Raw genomic sequence first — 17780 nt, 5'->3', positions numbered from 1 at the left:
GATATGCTGAGTGATCCCTGCTGAACTGGATAAAATAATAGAGCAGAGAGGCAGTTTAGGGACCCCTGATATCACCAGAACCTCCTCCAGCCACAAAAATGTCCCTGTCACCATCAGGGTGACACTCAGCAGCACACTGCCTGCAGCTCAGGGACCTCCGGGTGCCACAGAGCCACATCCTGTGCTTCAGGATGGATGGGGGATGGAGGGATGGATGGATGGATGATGGATAAGGGATGGATGATGGATGGATGGACGATGGATGGATCCAATCTCCGATCCCTGCACTGACAGCCACACCTACAAGGTGCAGCCTGCTCCAGCAGAACATTTGGATGCATGAGGGATTTGTCTGAGCTTTCCTACCTCTCCTAATTATTCTGCTTTACACGTGCAAGGAGTCAATTTTCTCTCTGTGTCTAATTTTCTATTCTAATTTTTCTATTTCTAGAAGCTCACGTTCTTTGGGCTGGAATTACACATTTCCCTTTCCCTGGGCTGGGCCCAGGAGCTGGGTTGCTTCTGCTCAGCATCCTCTGTGGCTTTTCCCAATGCTTTTCCCTTTTTCAGGCTATTTTTTGGGAAGCAATTTTGCCTTGGTGCCTCATTTCAGCCCTCCCAGGGTGCTGCAGCCCATGGGCAGGGTCACTTGGGCAGGATTGAAAACTGGTGGATGGCCAGCCCAGGGAAGGGTGGGAAGGGTGGGAATGGTGCCATATCCAGTTGGGACCCATCTTGAGTCCCCCAGGGATCAGCACTGAGCCCAGTTCTGCTCAGTATCTTTATTATGATCTGGATTAGGGGATGCTCATCAGTAAATTCACAGCTGGCACTGAGCTGGGTGGGATGTGGATCTGCTGGAGGTCAGGGAGGCTCTGCAGAGGGATCAGGACAGGCTGGATCCACGGGGTGACATTAGAACTGTGATGGTCAACAAGGCCAAGTGCCTGGCCCTGCCCTTGGGTCCCCATGGAATGCTCCAGGCTGGGAGAAGAGGGGCTGGAAAACTGGGAAAGGCCCTGGGGATGCTGAGGAGAGTGGCTGGACACGAGCCCAGGTGTGCCCAGGTGGGCAAAGCAAAGGGCACCATGTGTGAGCAATGGTGTGACAGCAGGACAGGGCAGTGCCTGTCCCCTGTGCTGGCACTGCTGGGGCGCCTCCAGTGCTGGGGACAGCTTGGGGACACTGCCAGACAGACCTGGAGGGGCTGGAGCGTGTCCAGGGAAGGGAAGGGAGCTGGGAAGGGGCTCAGCAGAGGCTGAGGAGCTGGGAAGGGGCTCAGCCTGGAGAAAAGGAGGCTCAGGGGGGCCCTTGTGGCTCTGCACAGCTCCCGACAGGAGGGGACAGCCGGGGGGATTTGGGATCTCATCCCAGGGAACAGGGACAGGAGGAGAGGGAACGGCTCCAGGCTGGGCCAGGGTGGACAGCAGCAGGAATTTCCCCATGGAAAGGGGGTCAGGGATTGGGGGTTTGGAGCGCCCATCCCTGGAGGTGGCCAAGGAACGCCTGGCGGTGGCACTCAGCGCTCTGCGCTGGGGACAAGGGTCAGATTTGCCAGTCCCGGCTTTGCCAATCCCGGTTTTGCCAATCCCGGTTTTGCCAATCCCGGATTTGCCAGTCCCGGTTTGCCAATCCCGGTTTTGCAATCCCGGTTTTGCCAATCCCGGTTTTGCCAATCCCGGTTTTGCTAATCCCGGTTTTGCCAGTCCCGGTTTTGCCATTCCCGGCTTTGCCAATCCCGGTTTTGCTCTCAGCCCCGGCGCTCCCTCAGGCTCGGGAGCGGCGCCTGAGGGGCTCCGGCCGCAGCCGCCAGGGGGCGCCATGAGCAGCGGCCTCGCGCACGCGCAGTGCCCGCTCCCACCGCCCCGCCCGCGCCGCCTCCTACACCGCGCGGCCGGCGGAGGAGCTGCACTGCCCGGCCTGGAGCACCGGGAGCGGCGGGAACACCGCGGGCACCGGGAACACCGCGGGCACCGGGAACACCGCGGGCACCGGGAGCGGCGGTACCGGACCGCAGGAACCCGGAAGCAGCGGCGCTTCAGCCGCGCAGTGCGCAGGCGCGGGGACAGAAGCGACCAATCGCAGCCGGCGGCGCGGCGGTGACGTCACAGGGACTGTGAGGGGGGCCTGGCTCTGAGAAAAGGCGCCGGAGGAGCCGGGAGCGGGTCCGGGAGCGGTTCTGGGTCCGGGAGAGGGTACGGGAGCGGTTCTGGGGTCCGGGAGAGGGTCCGGGAGCGGTTCTAGGATCCGGGAGTGAGTACGGGAGCGGTTCTGGGGTCTGGGAGCGGTTCTGGGGTCCGGGAGCGGTTCTGGTCCGGGGTCCGGGAGAGGGTCCGGGAGCGGTTCTGGGGTCCGGGAGCGGGTCCGGGGTCCGGGAGCGGTTCTGGGTCCGGGAGCGGTTCTGGGGTCCGGGAGAGGGTCCGGGGTCCGGGAGCGGTTCTGGGTCCGGGAGAGGGTCCGGGATCCGGGAGAGGGTACGGGAGTGGTTCTGGGTCCGGGAGCGGTTCTGGGGTCCGGGAGAGGGTCCGGGATCCGGGAGAGGGTACGGGAGTGGTTCTGGGTCCGGGAGCGGTTCTGGAGTCCGGGAGAGGGTCCAGGGCTCGGGAGCGGTTCTGGGTTCGGGCGCAGTTCTGGGTCCGGGAGCGGTTCTGGGTCCGGGAGCGGGTCCAGGGCTCGGGAGCGGTTCTGGGTTCTGGGAGCGGTTCTGGGGCTCAGGAGCAGGTCCGGGAGCTGTTCGGGGGTTTGGGAGCAGTTCTGGGACCAGGGAGCAGTTCTGGGATCAGGCAGCAGTTCTGGGTTTTGGGAGCATTTCTGGGACCTGGGGGCGGTTCTGGGGCCCGGGAGCAGTTCTGGGGTTCGGGAGTGGTTCTGGGGCACGGGAGCGACTCTGGGGTTCGGGAGCAGTTCTGGGTTCCAGGTGTGGTTCTGGGCTTCGGGAGCGGTTCTGGGGTCCACTGAGGCCACCGTGGGCTTGAGGAGGGTCAGAGGACAGAAGGAGTGCTGGCCGTGGGTGACAGATCTCCCTGCAGGGCTGTGCCCGTGCCGTGGAAGAGCTGGCGCTGTGCTGGTGCCAGGTGAGATTTCCAGGCTGGATCTGCTGGAGGGACCTGGAAGAGGCGGCTGTGCTCCTGTTCGTGTCCTGGAGCTGGAGGAAAAGGGTGGAAACCCGGTCATGAATCCTTCCCAAAGGAAGAGTTGGAGGTGGTCAAGAGAAGGAGCTGCTCCAGGCTGTGATTTATCCATGATGAGCTTCCCCAGACTGTGTTCTGCTGCTGGCTGGCAGCTGCTGCCACACTCCCCACACTTCCAGCATATGGAGAGGAGGAATCTGCAGCCCTGGCCCTGGGCTGGGGTGAATGTTGTGCTGATTTACAGCCAGCTGCACGCTGAGGGGTGAGGCAGACACTCTGGTTGGCATCTCCACAAGCTCATTAGCAGCTCTGTGCAAGCTGCACTTACCCAGTGTAACCCTGACAGCTTTTTGGGAGGATTCTGCAGCCTTCAAAGCAGGAGATAAGACAGGAATGTTGCAGGAAGGGAGGATGTTGTGGCTGGGGACACAGCAGAGGCACACCCAGCTTTCCAAACTGGGAGGAGAAGAAATGTCCGTGTGCTGCTGGAGGCTCTCTCTGACAAGGCACACGCCTCTGATCATCCCTCATCCCCTCCTTGATCACTGGAGTTGCTGCCCGAGCCTCCTGCACAGCTCTGAGACATCCCTGTGTTCTCAGGGAGTGCCACCCTGGGCAGTGGGAGGTGTCCCTGCCCATGGCAGGGCTAGAACTGATGGGCTCTAAGGTGTTTCCAACCCAAACCAGTCTGGGATTTGGTAATTAATGACTTTGTGCTAATTACCCAGAGCAGCACTGGCACAAAGACTTCATGCCCTCGGCACGCCTCACCTTCTGCAGAGGATTTTGCTGATTTTTGGGGTGTTGGAAGGACTGAGTGCTACACACAAGGCAATGCTGCATTAGTGTTATTTAAAAATAACATTTATTGATCCCCTGCAGTCGGAGTAGGATCAAGGAGACAAAGGAAGGCCTGGATGGTGCCTTCTCCTGGTTTAAAATTGCCCAGAGCTCTAAAGGTGCCTCACTTCCCTGGGTAGTGGGATAGGTGGGAGCACTGACAGCCCTTTGTGCCTGTGTGAAACACCTTCCTGCTCATTTTGTGGCTCTCTGTTCCATAAAGGAGATGGAAATGTTCAGTGTGTGAAGAAAACCCTTCAGTGAAGGCAGGGAGAGCCTTGGAACAGAGAGTCCTGGCCTTGGCTGAGCCCTGAGTACAGCTTTGCTCAGAGCAGGGAACCCCAGGCTGCTTTTTTGTACCCATTTTACACCAAATGGTTCGGTCTCTGAGTTTTGGCAGCTCAGTTTGGGGTTTTTCTCCTTGACTGTACGGATTCTGTGGGGTCACTGGTTTGTTTCAGAGCACTACTGGAGCCAATTAAACAATACTTGGTGGTGAAGCTGCTTTTGTCTTAATTTAAAATGGGGATTTTTTGGGAGTGAGCACAATTTTCTGCCTGCTTTCCTGTGCTGCTGCTGAAGATGAAGGGCATGCTGGTGCTTTTTATCTCTCTGTGGTGCTCTTTATCTCTGTGCAAACAGCCCTACATCCCAAATCCAGGGCAGTCTGTCAAGGAAGGAGTGGAGCCCCACCTCCCTCAGCTCTTTGTGGTCTGCCAGAGTCACAAAAACAGGAGTTTGAAGCGCTCAGTGCTTGTTCAGGGGCTGCAGTTGGCTCCTGGAGTGAGGGGTTACCTCTGCACAGCCCCTCAGCTGCACCTTTTACAGGTTTTAGGTTGTTCAGTGAAAATTTGGCCAATAAAACTTCAGAATTTACCAACTTGAGCGTAGAGGATCTGTGAGCAGAAGGCTCGTGCTGAACAAGGACAGCTCAGAGCAGCTGCTGGCAGCAAGTGAATGTTGTCATTGTGCAGTTCAGTTAGAAACTGAGTTCCAAAATTGGAGACGAGTTGTTCTCCTGCAAGAACATCAGGGAATTAGACAGATTTTATCATAATGCTCTTACTTTGGACCACTTTCTTCAAAAATCTGCTTTAAAAATAGAGGAGAGGTCCAGAAGGAAAGGGGGTGGGAGAGAAAAAAACATTTTATTCTCTTCCCCCTTCACAGCTAATCACACTTGGATTTTTTTTTTTCTGTTTAATTGGGATATCTGAGAGTTCAGCAAGAGGAACAAAGAGGTAAAATGGCTCCAAATTCTCGTGGAGCTTGGCACAGTTTTAGGGGTCACAAAGTTACTGTTACAAATTCTCCTGGGATTTGTTTTGCATGAATATCACACAAACACACCCAGAGTCAGACAAAACTCTGCAGTTTGGGGTTCAGGGTCTGACAAGGATATTTGAAATGCAAATAGAAAATACGTGTTAAAATCAAGTACAAGAAGGAAGTGGGGTGGGTATTTTCCTGACATATTTCCTGGTTTTTAAAGGAGAAATCTAAACCCATTTTTATGTCCGTGTTGGCTTTAAAAGCTTTAAGGAATACAGGAGGGAAAAAAAGCTTCAAAACCTGGAATCCTGTGGGACCAGCACTGCCTTTCCCAGCCATTAAATAATTCAAGGTTTGCTGGAATTTCCTTGGAGCTGCCAGGTGGCGAGGGAGGGGATGAGGTGCCAGAGCTGGGGAGAGGGTGACAAGGCTCAGAGGGGACACACAGGGTGATGAGGCTCAGAGGGGACACCCGAGGTGATTGCTGGCTCTGGGAGGGGACACCCAAGGTGACAGCCCAGGCTCTGGGGCAGCAGCAGCTCCCAGAATCTCTGGAAGCCAGGAAACCCCAGCAAATCTGCAGTTTTGGGGGAGCCCCAGGAATCCCTTCAGCAATAAATGAGCCGCACATGTATAAATCTATATATCATATGTGGATTTCTATGTAAGTATCTTCAGCACAATCCTATTAGCCTTGAGGACATCAGAGTGGTTTAAAACACACCGTGGGACACAAGCAGGAATTTTCTTGCTTGCGTTAGAGAAAAAGCCAATTAGCAGCGTGTTAATTAGGTGGGGACTCCGTGCTCCAATGTACTTGAATGTTTAAACAGTTGGGAGGCCGGGTTTGCAGCAGCAAAGCGCTTCGTACAGCTTCAGGAGGCTCCTGGCACCGAGAAACTTTGCCGCAGATGTGCAAAAATCAAGGCCCGAAGAGTTTTGAGGGAGAACGTGCGGAAATACAGGAAAAAAAAGCGGGGATTTTCCCGATCCGGCAGGAAAAAAATGAAACTTCCCATACCGGGAGTCGAACCCGGGCCGCCTGGGTGAAAACCAGGAATCCTAACCGCTAGACCATATGGGAGGCGCTGAATGTTGCAGCGCTCGCGCGCCTCATAACGGTACTGCCCGCCCCGCTAATCGCCACAGCGGCCCCGCCAGCTCCCGTTCTGCTGTTCCACGGGAAACACCGAGAGTCACCGGGAATACCCGCCATTAATTAGAATCCCCCAGTAAATGCCCTCGCCGTGCCAGAAAGACACTGCCCTCATCCAACATGGCGGCCAGGGCGTCGGCCGCCCTGCGTCCGCGTCACGTGATCCGGAGGCGCGTGCGCGGGGCGGGCACTCACGTGACCGACGGCGGCCGCCGAGCTCCGAGTCCCGTGAGCGCGGGGGGCGGGACGGGGGCGCCGCCACAGCCCCGGGCACCCCCCGAGCCGGGCACCGACACCGCCCCCGGGCACCGACACCGCCCCCGAGCCGGGCACCGCCACCGCCCCGGGCACCGCCACAGCCCCGGGCACCCCCCGAGCCGGGCACCGACACCGCCCCGGGCACCGACACCGCCCCCGAGCCGGGCACCGACACCGAGCCGGGCACCGACACCGCCCCCGAGCCGGGCACCGACACCGCCCGAGCCGCCCGGGGCTCACACCGGCAGCGCCCCCCGAGCTGCCCGAGGTACCGGGGGTCCCACCGGCATCGTCCGCCAAGCCGGCCCCGAGCCGCCCATCGCCGCCGGAGGTACCGAGGCGCGGAGCGGAGCGGGGATGGGGCTGCGGGACATCCCGGGGGATGGCGGGGATGGGGCTGGATGGCGTCCCGGGGGAATGGAAGGACATCCCCGGATTCGGGGCTGCGGGAATCCGGAGGGAAGGGGCTGCGGAGGGACTCCCGGCCCGGCCGGGTGGTTTGGGGGCGCCGGAGGTTCCCCGGCGGCAGCGGGAGTTCCCCATGGCCGGAGCAGGGGGAGGGGAGCTGGGGCTGTGTCAGCGCTTCCCGGTACCGGGGGTGGCATTGGCATTGGCATTGGGATTGGCATTGGGAGTGGGATTGGGATTGGGATTGGCGAGCGGAGCCTGTGCGTGTGGGAAGCAGCGATCCAAGGTGGGCTTCTCTCTGCAGGTGTGTGATGCCAAGCACAGCCATGAAGAAAAAGGTAAGGACGAGGAGGAGTATCCTGTGTTTTCCTTCCCCATCCCCATCCAGGAACACCGTTTGTTGTATCCATTTCTCGGGCTGGGGCTCTGGTGCCTCTTGGAGTCAGTGCTGCATCCTCTATGGAAGTGCCAGGCGTTAAAAACGGATTTAATCCTGGCCTGGATGGGCTGGGTTTGTGCAGAGCCTTCCCCGGCAGTTTCTGTTCCCTGGGTGTTGCAAAACCCTCTGCAAACCCCGTGCTCAGGGAGGAGGATCTGCTCCTGTCCCTGGGCCACCCTCCCGAGGTGTCCCCGGAGCCCCAAATCCCCTCGGGGCTCCCAGGAGGATGAAATTTAACAGTGGGGAAGGAGCAGCAGCTCTGGGTATCGAAGGGGTGGGTGTATCCCAGCAGGAGCACAGCCAGAGCTCTTAAAGGAACATCTGGCTGCTTTTCCATGATGAGGTGGGGATGGGTTCCCTATCTGACCTCTTTGCAAGGCCTCTGCAGCCTAAACTTTGGGAAGTGGGGCTGCTTTGGGCCATGCCTCAGAGTGGGATTGAGTTTCTGCTTGGGATTTTGTGCTGGTGCTGTGAAATAAGAGCTTGGCTGTTCTCTGGGATCAGCTCAGGGGACAGGACAGGACAGGGCAGCATCCAGGGTGTGGAACAGCCAGGATCACTCCTTGTTGCCAATCCTGGAGCCTGTGGGCAGCTTCCCTTTGGCCAGGGTGCTCCCAGCCTGGAGCTGCTGAGGGGTGACCTGAGCACACAGGAGTAACCCAAATTAAACAGGACTGGGGAGTTCTGCCTTGCTTGTGTGCGAGGCAGCTCCTGCTCTGCTGTCCAGGGCGAGGGCAGGCACTCACTGGGTGTTCTCCTGAAATCCCTCCTGGATGGCAGACAGGAGCTGGATTTGGCTTTGTGACTTGTTTAACAGCTGGGTTTTGTGAGCAAGGCTGTGTTGGCTGCCACTGATGGGTTTGTTTTGTTTAATTTTTATTTTTAGATCACAATGTAAAGCCTTGCCTGGTGTGACTATCCTCTCATCCCCACCCCCCCCCTGCATTCCCTACTTTTTGGTTGCCTCTCCTTTCCCCTGAGGTCTGCAGGGATGGGACATCATGGAGCCAAGAGTCTCCTCTGGAGAGGTGTCACTGGAGCCATAAAGGGTTTCCCCTGCTCTGGGGACCCTGACCTGCATTGTCTCGTCTGCTTTTCCCTTTTTTTTTTTGTCTTCTGTCACCTGAAACTGGGAATATCCCTGGTATTTGGGGAAAACTGGTCCTGTTGTGGGAAGAGCAGTATTAAAAGGGCTTTAAGGTCCCTCCCACCTGTGTCTGGTTAGAACAGAATGTTTGGGATGGAAAACCAGGAGCTGAGGAGTTGTTTTTGGTCTGGAGAGTTGAGACAAAACTGTTCCTCATCTTCAAAATCCTTTGGTACAGCAAAGCCATCAGGTGGGAGGGGCTGGGAATGGGGAGGCAGCTCCTGCTTTTCCCAAGTCCTGTCCACATTTTTGGAGAAAAGTGTTCAATCTGATCATGGCCCAGGGACCAAGGACAGCAGGGAGGTGGGATGACCATGGCCCTGTGACCCAGGACAGCAGGGAGGTGGGATGACCACGGCCCAGGGACCAACCATGAGTGGTTGTGATGTCTGTCCTGCTTCCCTGGTGCTCCTCTCTGCCTCTCTCCTGGTGCATTCCCAGCTGTGCTGTGCTCAGTGCCTTTGGCAGTAAGATGTCAGCTCGAGGGAGCTGGGAAGGACTCGGTTCTCATTGGGGGCTCATTTTTCCTCCTTTCCCTCTGTGCAGGTGCTGCTGATGGGTAAAAGTGGGTCTGGGAAGACCAGCATGAGATCCATTATCTTTGCCAACTACATCGCCCGGGACACGCGGCGCCTGGGGGCCACGAGTAAGGAACTGCCGGATTCCCACATCCAGGGCTCCAACCCCCTCCTTAGAGGGGCGGGCACTTCCCTGCAGCGATCCCAGGGTCGGGTGTGTCCCCGCAGGTCCTCCCAGCTGCCACACCCCGCTGGAAGCTTCGGGATCAGCCGGGGACACGCAGGAAGTGCAGGGAAGGGAAAGGCAGCGCTGGGATCGGCTTTGCTGCTTTATTGTTTAACTTCTATCCTTAACTGTTTATTTTTGGGATCAGGAAGCAGCCTTTGGTGCTGCTTTATTGTTCAACTTTTAGCATTAACTCCCTTTCCTTTGCTGCTTTATTGTTCAGCTTTTATCCTTAACTCCTTTTTTTGGGGATCAGGAAGCAGCCTTTGGTGCAGCTGCACCTCTCAGAGCCTCCTCTGTGTTGGTGGAACATTCCTGCTGTATCCAGGGATCTCCAGCACGGGGATCCTGCAATGCCCCTGTGGTTTTGGCAGGATGATGCACTGGGCTTAATGAATGCCTTTCCTTTTTCCCTTTCCAAAGCCTTTGTTGGGAAAGAGCAAGAAGTGATTCCTCTGGGAGAGGTGGATGAGTTGTTGGGATCTGGTGCTTCTCACTGGGAAGGGCCTGTGAGGATTAAATGTCAGGGATTGGTGTAAATTTCCTCTTTGCCATGAATTTTGCCTCTTCCTGAAGTTTACATTCCCTGTGTTCCTGGTTTATTTTGTTAAGGATGGCTTAAAGCCCTGCAGAGTCATTCCTACAATATCCCAGGGATCAGGGAATGTGTGAGTGTGAAGGGGAACACTTGCTGCACTTCTCAAGAGACCAGTGGGCAGAGAGGCCTGAATTCCTCTGGGAAATGGTGTTTTGGTGGGATTTTACAAACTGGGGCTGCTTTGTGAGGAGTGCCCATCCCTGGAAGTGTCCAGAGCCAGGCTGGATGGGGCTTGGAGCAACCTGGGATGGTGGAAGGTGGCAGGGGCTGGAATGAGGGCTTTAATCCCTTCCAGCCCAAACCATTGCATGATTTGATGCTGATTCCCATGATTTTTGGCTGCCCACGCTCTGCCCTGGCTGTGTGGTGCAGTCAGTGAGCTCCTGCTGTCTCTTTGCAGTTGATGTGGAGCATTCCCACGTTAGATTCCTGGGAAACCTGGTGCTGAACCTGTGGGACTGCGGAGGGTAGGTACTGATTATTCCTGGCCTTTCCCAGCCTTTGGGGGAGGCCCTGGGGAATCAGGGATGGAACAGAGTGGATTCTTCTCCCCCTAAGGTGAGGTGGTGCTGAGGGAACGCTCCTGCTGCTGTCCTGTGGTGCTGGAATTGCTCACTCCAGCTCCATCCAGGTGGGATTTGTGCAGACAGGCCATGCTGGAGGTTGATCCTGTGGCTCCTGGAAGCAGCTTTTTTCAAGGAATGCTGTCCCCTCCTCAGCTCCATGGCCTCTGGATCATCTCAGTCATGTTCAGCCAGAGTTAAGGAGACTTAAATCCTGGGATTTAAGGCTGAACTGATGCTTTGGGTCACATTTTACCTGTTCCTGCTGCTGTGGGGTCTCATAAACAGCTCCTTAAAGCCAGCCTGGAGCCAGAAGCAGCAGGACATGAGGGAAGCTTCAGCTTCCTTTGGGACTGGGGGGCTGATGCTCTCCAGGAGCATCCAGCTTTCCTTGGGAATGCCCAGGGCATGCAGCTCCAGCCTGGCCTCCCGAGCGAGGGCTGCAGCTCCAAATCCCAGCCTTGCCCTCCTGGCAGGAGGAGATTGCCACAAACCCAGGCAGGAGCTGCTCTAAAGGGATCTCCTGCTCTGCTCCCTCAGCCAGGACACCTTCATGGAGAACTACTTCACCAGCCAGAGGGACAACATCTTCCGCAACGTGGAGGTGCTGATCTACGTGTTCGACGTGGAGAGCAGGGAGCTGGAGAAGGACATGCACTACTACCAGTCCTGCCTGGAGGCCATTCTCCAGAACTCCCCCGATGCCAAGATCTTCTGCCTGGTGCACAAGATGGACTTGGTGCAGGAGGACCAGCGGGATCTGGTGAGGAGCTGGCGGTTGCCATGGAAGCGCATCCCTTGTGCCATGTGGGTCACACCTCAAAGCAGCCCCTCGGGGCTGTTCCTCGAAGGCTCTCTCAGATGTTCTCAGAGCTTTTCCTGCCTCCTTTTGAAGTGTGTCATCCTAGAATCCAGTGGAGAACAGCAGTGCTGAGATTTAGGGACAAGAAAAGCCTTTCCTGTCTGATTCCAGAGCTCCCAGCACACCTTGGCTCCTTCCAACCCAAACAATTTTGGGATTCTGCAGCAAGACATCCCTGGCCCTGCTGCTCCCTGGGAGGGTTCCTGGCCAGTCTCCCCTGCAGTATCCCAGAGATCCATGTGAAATTCATCCCATAAATCCATGCAGCAACCACAGGAGCATTTACACTCAACCCCTAAACTCTCTTTGTTCCCCAGATTTTTAAGGAGCGCGAGGAAGACTTGAAGCGCCTTTCCCGGCCCTTGGAATGTGTTTGTTTCAGAACTTCCATCTGGGATGAGACACTTTACAAGGTTGGTGCAGCTTCTTCTCCACATCTGCCTTCCCACTGGGAGCAAGAGCAGGAGGAGGATCCCTGGGGCTGCTGCTGGTGTGTTCAGCTCTGCAGCAGCTGCTTCTGCAGGGTGTCAGTGAAACCCAAATTAATCCTAGGTTTAATTAATTAATTTTAAGAAGTCAGGAGCCTGTGGTAAATATCAGGAACTTGGCAGACAGGCATCCCAAATATCCCCCTGGCTCTCGGGAAGGGGGAGTTTGGGCACTGCCCCACACCTGGGTGAGCAGCTGGGCAGGGAGGGGAGGCTGAGCTTGGAAAATCCGAGTGTGGATGAGCACAGATGTTGATACCAGCATTCCCCAGTCTCTCCTGGGCTTGTTCCTGGCTTGTTGGGATAAGGTGGAACTTTGTTTGTGTCAGGCATGAGCTGCCAAGTGTCCATCTGCATGGTGACCTTGCTCAGGATTAAAAATCTCTGTGAACTCAAGTGGAAGAAGGAGACAGAAGCATTCCCAACTTAAAGCAGGGATGATTTAAGTCTGTTCAGCAGCACTGCAGTTTCTCTGCCTGCTGGAGAAGAACTGGAGCCAGGGCAGGGTCTCCTCAGGTCTGGGCTCCCTCTGGGACCTGGGCATGGAGGGCAGAGAAGCTTCTCAGCCTTACCCAGGCTGTCAGCACCCAGGAGTGCCAAAAATCCCTCCGGGAACACATTTCTCACGAGGGGCTGAGGAGAGGAGCTGGTGGGACCTTTCTGTGTCTCCATGTCCAGGCCTGGTCCAGCATTGTCTATCAGCTGATCCCCAACGTGCAGCAGCTGGAGATGAACCTGAGGAACTTTGCTCAGATCATCGAGGCAGACGAGGTGCTGCTGTTTGAGAGAGCCACGTTCCTGGTGAGTTCCTGGGATGGATTCCCTGGATGGAGCCTCCCTGTCCCTCCCCTCTGCTCTGGAGCTGGGCTGGGAGATCTGGGGGTGCTCCCCTGGAGAGGAGAAGCTCCAGGCAGAGCTCAGAGCCCCTGCAGGGCCTGAGGGGCTCCAGGAGAGCTGGAGAGGGGCTGGGGACAGGGGATGGAGGGACAGGACACAGGGAATGGCTCCCACTGCCACAGGGCAGGGCTGGATGGGACATTGGGAATTGGGAATTGTTCCCTGGCAGGGTGGGCAGGCCCTGGCACAGGGTGCCCAGAGCAGCTGTGGCTGCCCCTGGATCCCTGGCAGTGCCCAGGGCCAGGCTGGACACTGGGGCTGGAGCAGCCTGGGACAGTGGGAGGTGTCAGGTTGGAACTGGATGAGCTTTGAGGTCCTTCCAAGCTAACCCATTGTGGGATTCTGTGGATTTGGGAGGTGCCAGCCCCAGTGCAGAATGCCCTGATCCAGGCCTTGGGATTCTGAAAGCACCTACTGGGACCCTGTGGCCCACAGGACCATCCCAAAATTCCCCGTGCAGCAGCTGAGCTGAGGTTTGGTTGGGGTTTCCTCTTGCAGGCTCTGGGAGTGTTTCATGTCCCCATTGTGTGGGGCTGCTCTGAGAATCCCCCTCTGCACAGGGCAGGAACATTTTGTAGCTTCACAACCAAACCTTTTCACTTCCTCCTGCTGGGGCATTTCAGCTGGACCTGATTTCTTTTGATTTTTGATGTTCTGCAAGTCCAGAGCATGGATGGGGGCAGCCATGATGTGATGCTCTTCCAGGTCCTTGTGTTCCCCATCCCTCTGCAGAGGTGCAGGATGAAACCACTCTTGGTGCTTGTTCATATTCCTGATTGCTGGGCTGGGCTCTTCACACTTCACACCAAACTTGCTGAGCTGAAGGAAATACTTGAATTATTTGGAGTGTTTTCCTTGCTGGTGATTTGGAAATGATGGAGGGAATTTGGGAAAGGAGCCATGACTTTTGTCTCTCCTTAAACTATCAGAAACAAACACTCGCCATGCATGACAAGTTCTGTTTTTTGACCTTTTGGAGATAATGAATAGTTCCACCTTGGGGTGTGTGACAGTGTGATTGTTACAAGGACATTTTTAACTGAAAGAAATTATCTTTGCTACAAAAATTGTGTCCTTAATTTAGGTGCAATGGTGACTTGTTAAAAAACTTGTCCCTTTTTTTCATATATTTAAACATTCCCAGGACTCTCTTCTCTTGAAGGGAAATCATCCTGTGAAAATCTCTTTGGGAAATCTTATTCTGAAAACTTTATTCTGAAATTGTGTTTGAATTGTAGTGAAGAAACCTCATCTGGGAAGTTTAGGAAGGAAATTGAACACTGGGAACTGCAAGTCTTGAATGTGGCTAAAGCTGTGCTTGTGCAAATAATTGGGCAAATTTAAAAAGTGATGGGTTTAAGGTAGTTAAGGGAAAAAAAAGAGGAAAAAAAACCCTAAAAAAAACCTGTTAATTGTGACTCCCAGAACAGAGCAGTTTCACATCCCTGTGCAAGGGCTCCTGACACATCCAGTGAGAGCTGATTTTGGGATTGTGAAGAGTTCAAAGCAGCTGGCCTAAGAATTTGAAGATGTTCCTGTTGTGTTTGCTGTGGGGATAGAGCTGTTTGGGCAGGAAATGCAGCTCTCACTCTGTGTGGCTGAGGAGTAACGGCTGGGGCCACCAGCTTGGTGGGAATGTCTATGGAGATGTTTTCAAGGGTTCCTAAAGCCCTTCAGATCCTCTGGGTGCCATCCAGGCACTCGGGGCTGCTCCCTCTGCTCTGACTGGAGTCATGGAGAAGGAATTTCCAAGGATCCAGCTGCCTTTGAGCTGCTTTTCTTAGGGAGGAACAGTTTGATTTGGCTTTGGGATCACTGCCTGTGCAGGATGGGGAATATCCCAGCAACACCTTAGGAGGGAAAATCCCTCACAGCACTCGGCCCATTCCTGAGGCCATGGACACATTTTTTTACTGTTTCCACCTATTTTGGGATCAAGATTTAAATGGCTGCTGAGGTGAAGCCCTCAGGGGACAGTGGTGTCACCTGGCAGATCTGTGCTGATCTTTTGTGTGTTGATCCTGTCACTGAGTTTCTGCACAAAAGCCCCACAAGAATTTTGGTAAACGCTTCCCAAGATCCAGTCAGCCAAAGTCAGAGGGGATCCCTGCCCTGCTCCCCAGCCATTCCCAGAACTGCTGTGGGAGAGTTTGCTGGGATCCCTGACTGGCTGTGCCCCTTCTCCAGGTGATTTCCCACTATCAGTGCAAGGAGCAGCGGGATGTGCACAGGTTTGAGAAGATCAGCAACATCATCAAACAGTTCAAGCTGAGCTGCAGGTGAGCTGCTCCCATCAGCACTGGGGAGATCAGGGCTATTCCAGCTTTTTCCAGAGGGCTTCCCAGGGAATTCCAGTTCCACTCCTCAGCAGCTGGAATGACAGGGTGGAATATTGCTGGAACACAAATCATTAGATGTTAATTTTAACTCCTCCTTTGCTCATGGTGGGAGAGCTTTGGTGCTGTTTTATTCCAGGCCTCCTTCTCCTGGATCAAGGCAGAGGAATTCCAGGGCTGAAGTGATCAGAAGTGTTTCTCTTGGAAACTGGGAATGGAGAGCTCTGCTCCAGCCCAGGCCCACAGGGCTGCCTGGGGAGGATGGGGCTTGCAGACACTGTTTATCCCTATTTTCAGTAGAAAACTGGGAAGCTTGGCTTTGCACAGCCCTCAGATTCCGCTGCCAGGTTAATTCTGAGGGTGTGTGGAGCTGGATAAAATGGAAAAGTTTCTGGGGGGGTCTACAGATTTCAGATGTCTCCAGATATTCCCATTTTATGCCTGATTTCTGCTGCTCAGAGTGTCCAGCTGGGAATGGCTGAGCCCTGGTATCCATAGGGAGCAGGCCTGGTCAAGGGGCTTGTGTCTGGAATTTCCTTCATTCAATGCACAATCAACTGATATTGTTCTCATTTGGCCCCAAACTGAGGAATTTGTCTTTAAAACCAAGCCCAGCCAAAGCCCTGCTGTAACCACACCTTGCCAAGTGGGAATTCCAGCTCCTCCTTGTTCCCAGCAGCTCAGATCGGGGATTTTGGCCATGTGGGCACAAAAGCTCTTCATTCACTCTTTTTTCCCCCCTTTATTTCCTTGTTTTTCAGTAAGCTGGCAGCTTCTTTCCAGAGCATGGAGGTCAGGAACTCCAACTTTGCTGCTTTCATTGACATCTTCACATCCAACACCTACGTGATGGTGGTCATGTCAGACCCCTCCATACGTAAGTCAGAGCCAAGAGAAACTGCTTGGGACAAAAATAAACTCAGAATAACCTCAAAAAAGGTGGAATTAGTCCAGTTGAAACCATGTTTCTTTTGGAAAATGAGTTTTTAATTACAGAACTGGTTAAGAGAGCGGGATTGAGTGTGAGCAGAACCCTGCAGAGGTGGTGGCACAACTGAGCTGGTGCTGCTGCCACAGGGAGCCACCAAACCAGACCTGGCTGAGCAGGTCGAGCCTAAAGCCTATTTTGGGCAGTTGGGAGCTGGCAGTCCCAGTGATTTTTGGGGAGGAAGCAGAGCTGGCTCATGTTTGGGTGTTGCTCTGGCTGCCTGGGCTGTCTCGGGTGGACAGGCTCTAATTTTAGCAGCCTCTATTTATCCCAAGGAGGAGCTGCAGCACTGCCAGCCCGCAGCCCCTGGGAGCAGATCCCTGTTTACACAGCTCTTGGAATTCCTGCTGGGAGCTCAGGGGCTCCAGGGACACTGCCCAGCACTGCTCAGGCCTGCTGCTGTGGTTTCCCTGCCCTCCTCACTTGGGGAATTTGGGACAATGGGGGATCCCTGGCAGTGAGGCACCAGCTGGGCATTGCTGGGCTGGGAAGAGCTCTGGGATGAACAGCTCTGCCTGGGAGAGGCTTTTCCTCACGTTCTTCTGGGATCAGCTGACCATACCACACTAAACTTTGCCCAGGCCTTCCCACATTCAATTTTACTCAGACCATTTGAATCTGAATTTTGTCCAGACCTTCCCATGCTTCATTTTTACCCATCCCACATGAAATTCTACCCAGACCTTCCCACATTAAATTTTGTCCAGACCATCCCACATTAAATCTTGCCCAGATCATCCCCCACTGAATTCTACCCAGACCATCACACCTTAAACATGAAATTTTACCCAGCCCTTCCCACTCTAAGTTTTGCCCAGCCCAAAATCCCACTGTGGATTTTGCCTGGCTTGGGAGCAGCAGGATGCCCCCAGCCCCTGCAGACAGAGCTGTTGGAGCCAGGCAGCCCTGAGGCCGTGGTGACTCTCACCCTTTTTAACTTCTTTTTATCTCCCTTGTCCCTTTTCCGTCTCAGCTTCCGCGGCCACGCTGATCAACATCCGGAACGCCAGGAAACACTTTGAGAAGCTGGAGAGGGTGGATGGACCAAAGCACAGCCTGCTCATGCGCTGATCCCAGGCACTGGGGCTTTGGGGGGAGAAAAAACAAATCGGGACTACTTCTTTTTAGGAGGATCTAACACTGTCCATGTCTTTGTTGGGCTTTGAAATGAGTGTGCTGCTTGTTTTTTCTCCTTATCACGTTGGACACTAGAGCTGGAGGCTGGCTGGATCTGCTGCTGACCTTCCCGGAATTCCCTGGCACGGGAGGGTGGGGAAGGAGCAGGACAGGTGATGTGCCCGCAGGGGGTGTGGCAGAGCCCTCGTGGATGCGTGGCTGCCGGCTGATGGGATATTTACTGTTTCCTTGGATGGTTGCTAGAATAAGTTTATAAATTTCTCCTCATCTTTGGTCATGGAAATAAATTTTTGCTACCAGGGATTTCAGATCTGAGAGCTTTGCAAAGCGGCTTTGCTTTCTCCCAAATCCCAGGGCAGCTTTGGGAAGCAGGAGCTGTAGGAGCTGCATGGGGGGGATTTGGCTGAAAGCCGTTCCAGAGTTTCAGTGGGAATCTCTTGGCAGCATCTCCCTCCCTTGATTCTCTCTTGCTGCATCAAATTACTGTGTAAAAAAGGGTGTGGTGCCTCCGTGCCT

At 54.9% G+C, this 17780-nt stretch overlaps 1 protein-coding gene, 2 long non-coding RNA genes and 1 other non-coding gene across 4 annotated transcripts in view; 2 read left to right on the top strand and 2 right to left on the bottom strand.

Moving 5' to 3' along the window:
- Positions 1-17780, bottom strand: part of LOC140684175 (uncharacterized) — a 144068-nt gene that overhangs the window by 113008 nt on the left and 13280 nt on the right. The window lies entirely within an intron of this gene.
- Positions 1700-4471, top strand: LOC115495268 (uncharacterized). Its single transcript, XR_012056040.1, has 2 exons — positions 1700-2165; positions 3030-4471. It is a non-coding gene; the product is annotated as an uncharacterized lncRNA (long non-coding RNA).
- TRNAE-UUC (transfer RNA glutamic acid (anticodon UUC)) lies at positions 6256-6327 on the bottom strand. Its single transcript has one exon. It is a non-coding gene; the product is annotated as a tRNA-Glu (tRNA).
- On the top strand, positions 6605-17567 carry LOC100221727 (ras-related GTP-binding protein A). The gene is made up of 10 exons (XM_002199012.7): positions 6605-6988; positions 7370-7403; positions 9198-9297; positions 10394-10460; positions 11097-11319; positions 11736-11831; positions 12585-12707; positions 14991-15082; positions 15901-16016; positions 17101-17567. The coding sequence occupies exons 2-10, from the start codon at positions 7377-7379 to the stop codon at positions 17196-17198; spliced, it is 942 nt and encodes a 313-aa protein (XP_002199048.1). The 5' UTR covers positions 6605-6988; positions 7370-7376; the 3' UTR covers positions 17199-17567.

Source organism: Taeniopygia guttata, chromosome 4A, assembly GCF_048771995.1.
Source record: "Taeniopygia guttata chromosome 4A, bTaeGut7.mat, whole genome shotgun sequence".
In the NCBI taxonomy this organism is placed as follows: domain Eukaryota; kingdom Metazoa; phylum Chordata; class Aves; order Passeriformes; family Estrildidae; genus Taeniopygia; species Taeniopygia guttata.
Note: the sequence above shows the minus strand (reverse complement) of the source record. Positions and strands in the feature narration are given on the sequence as shown.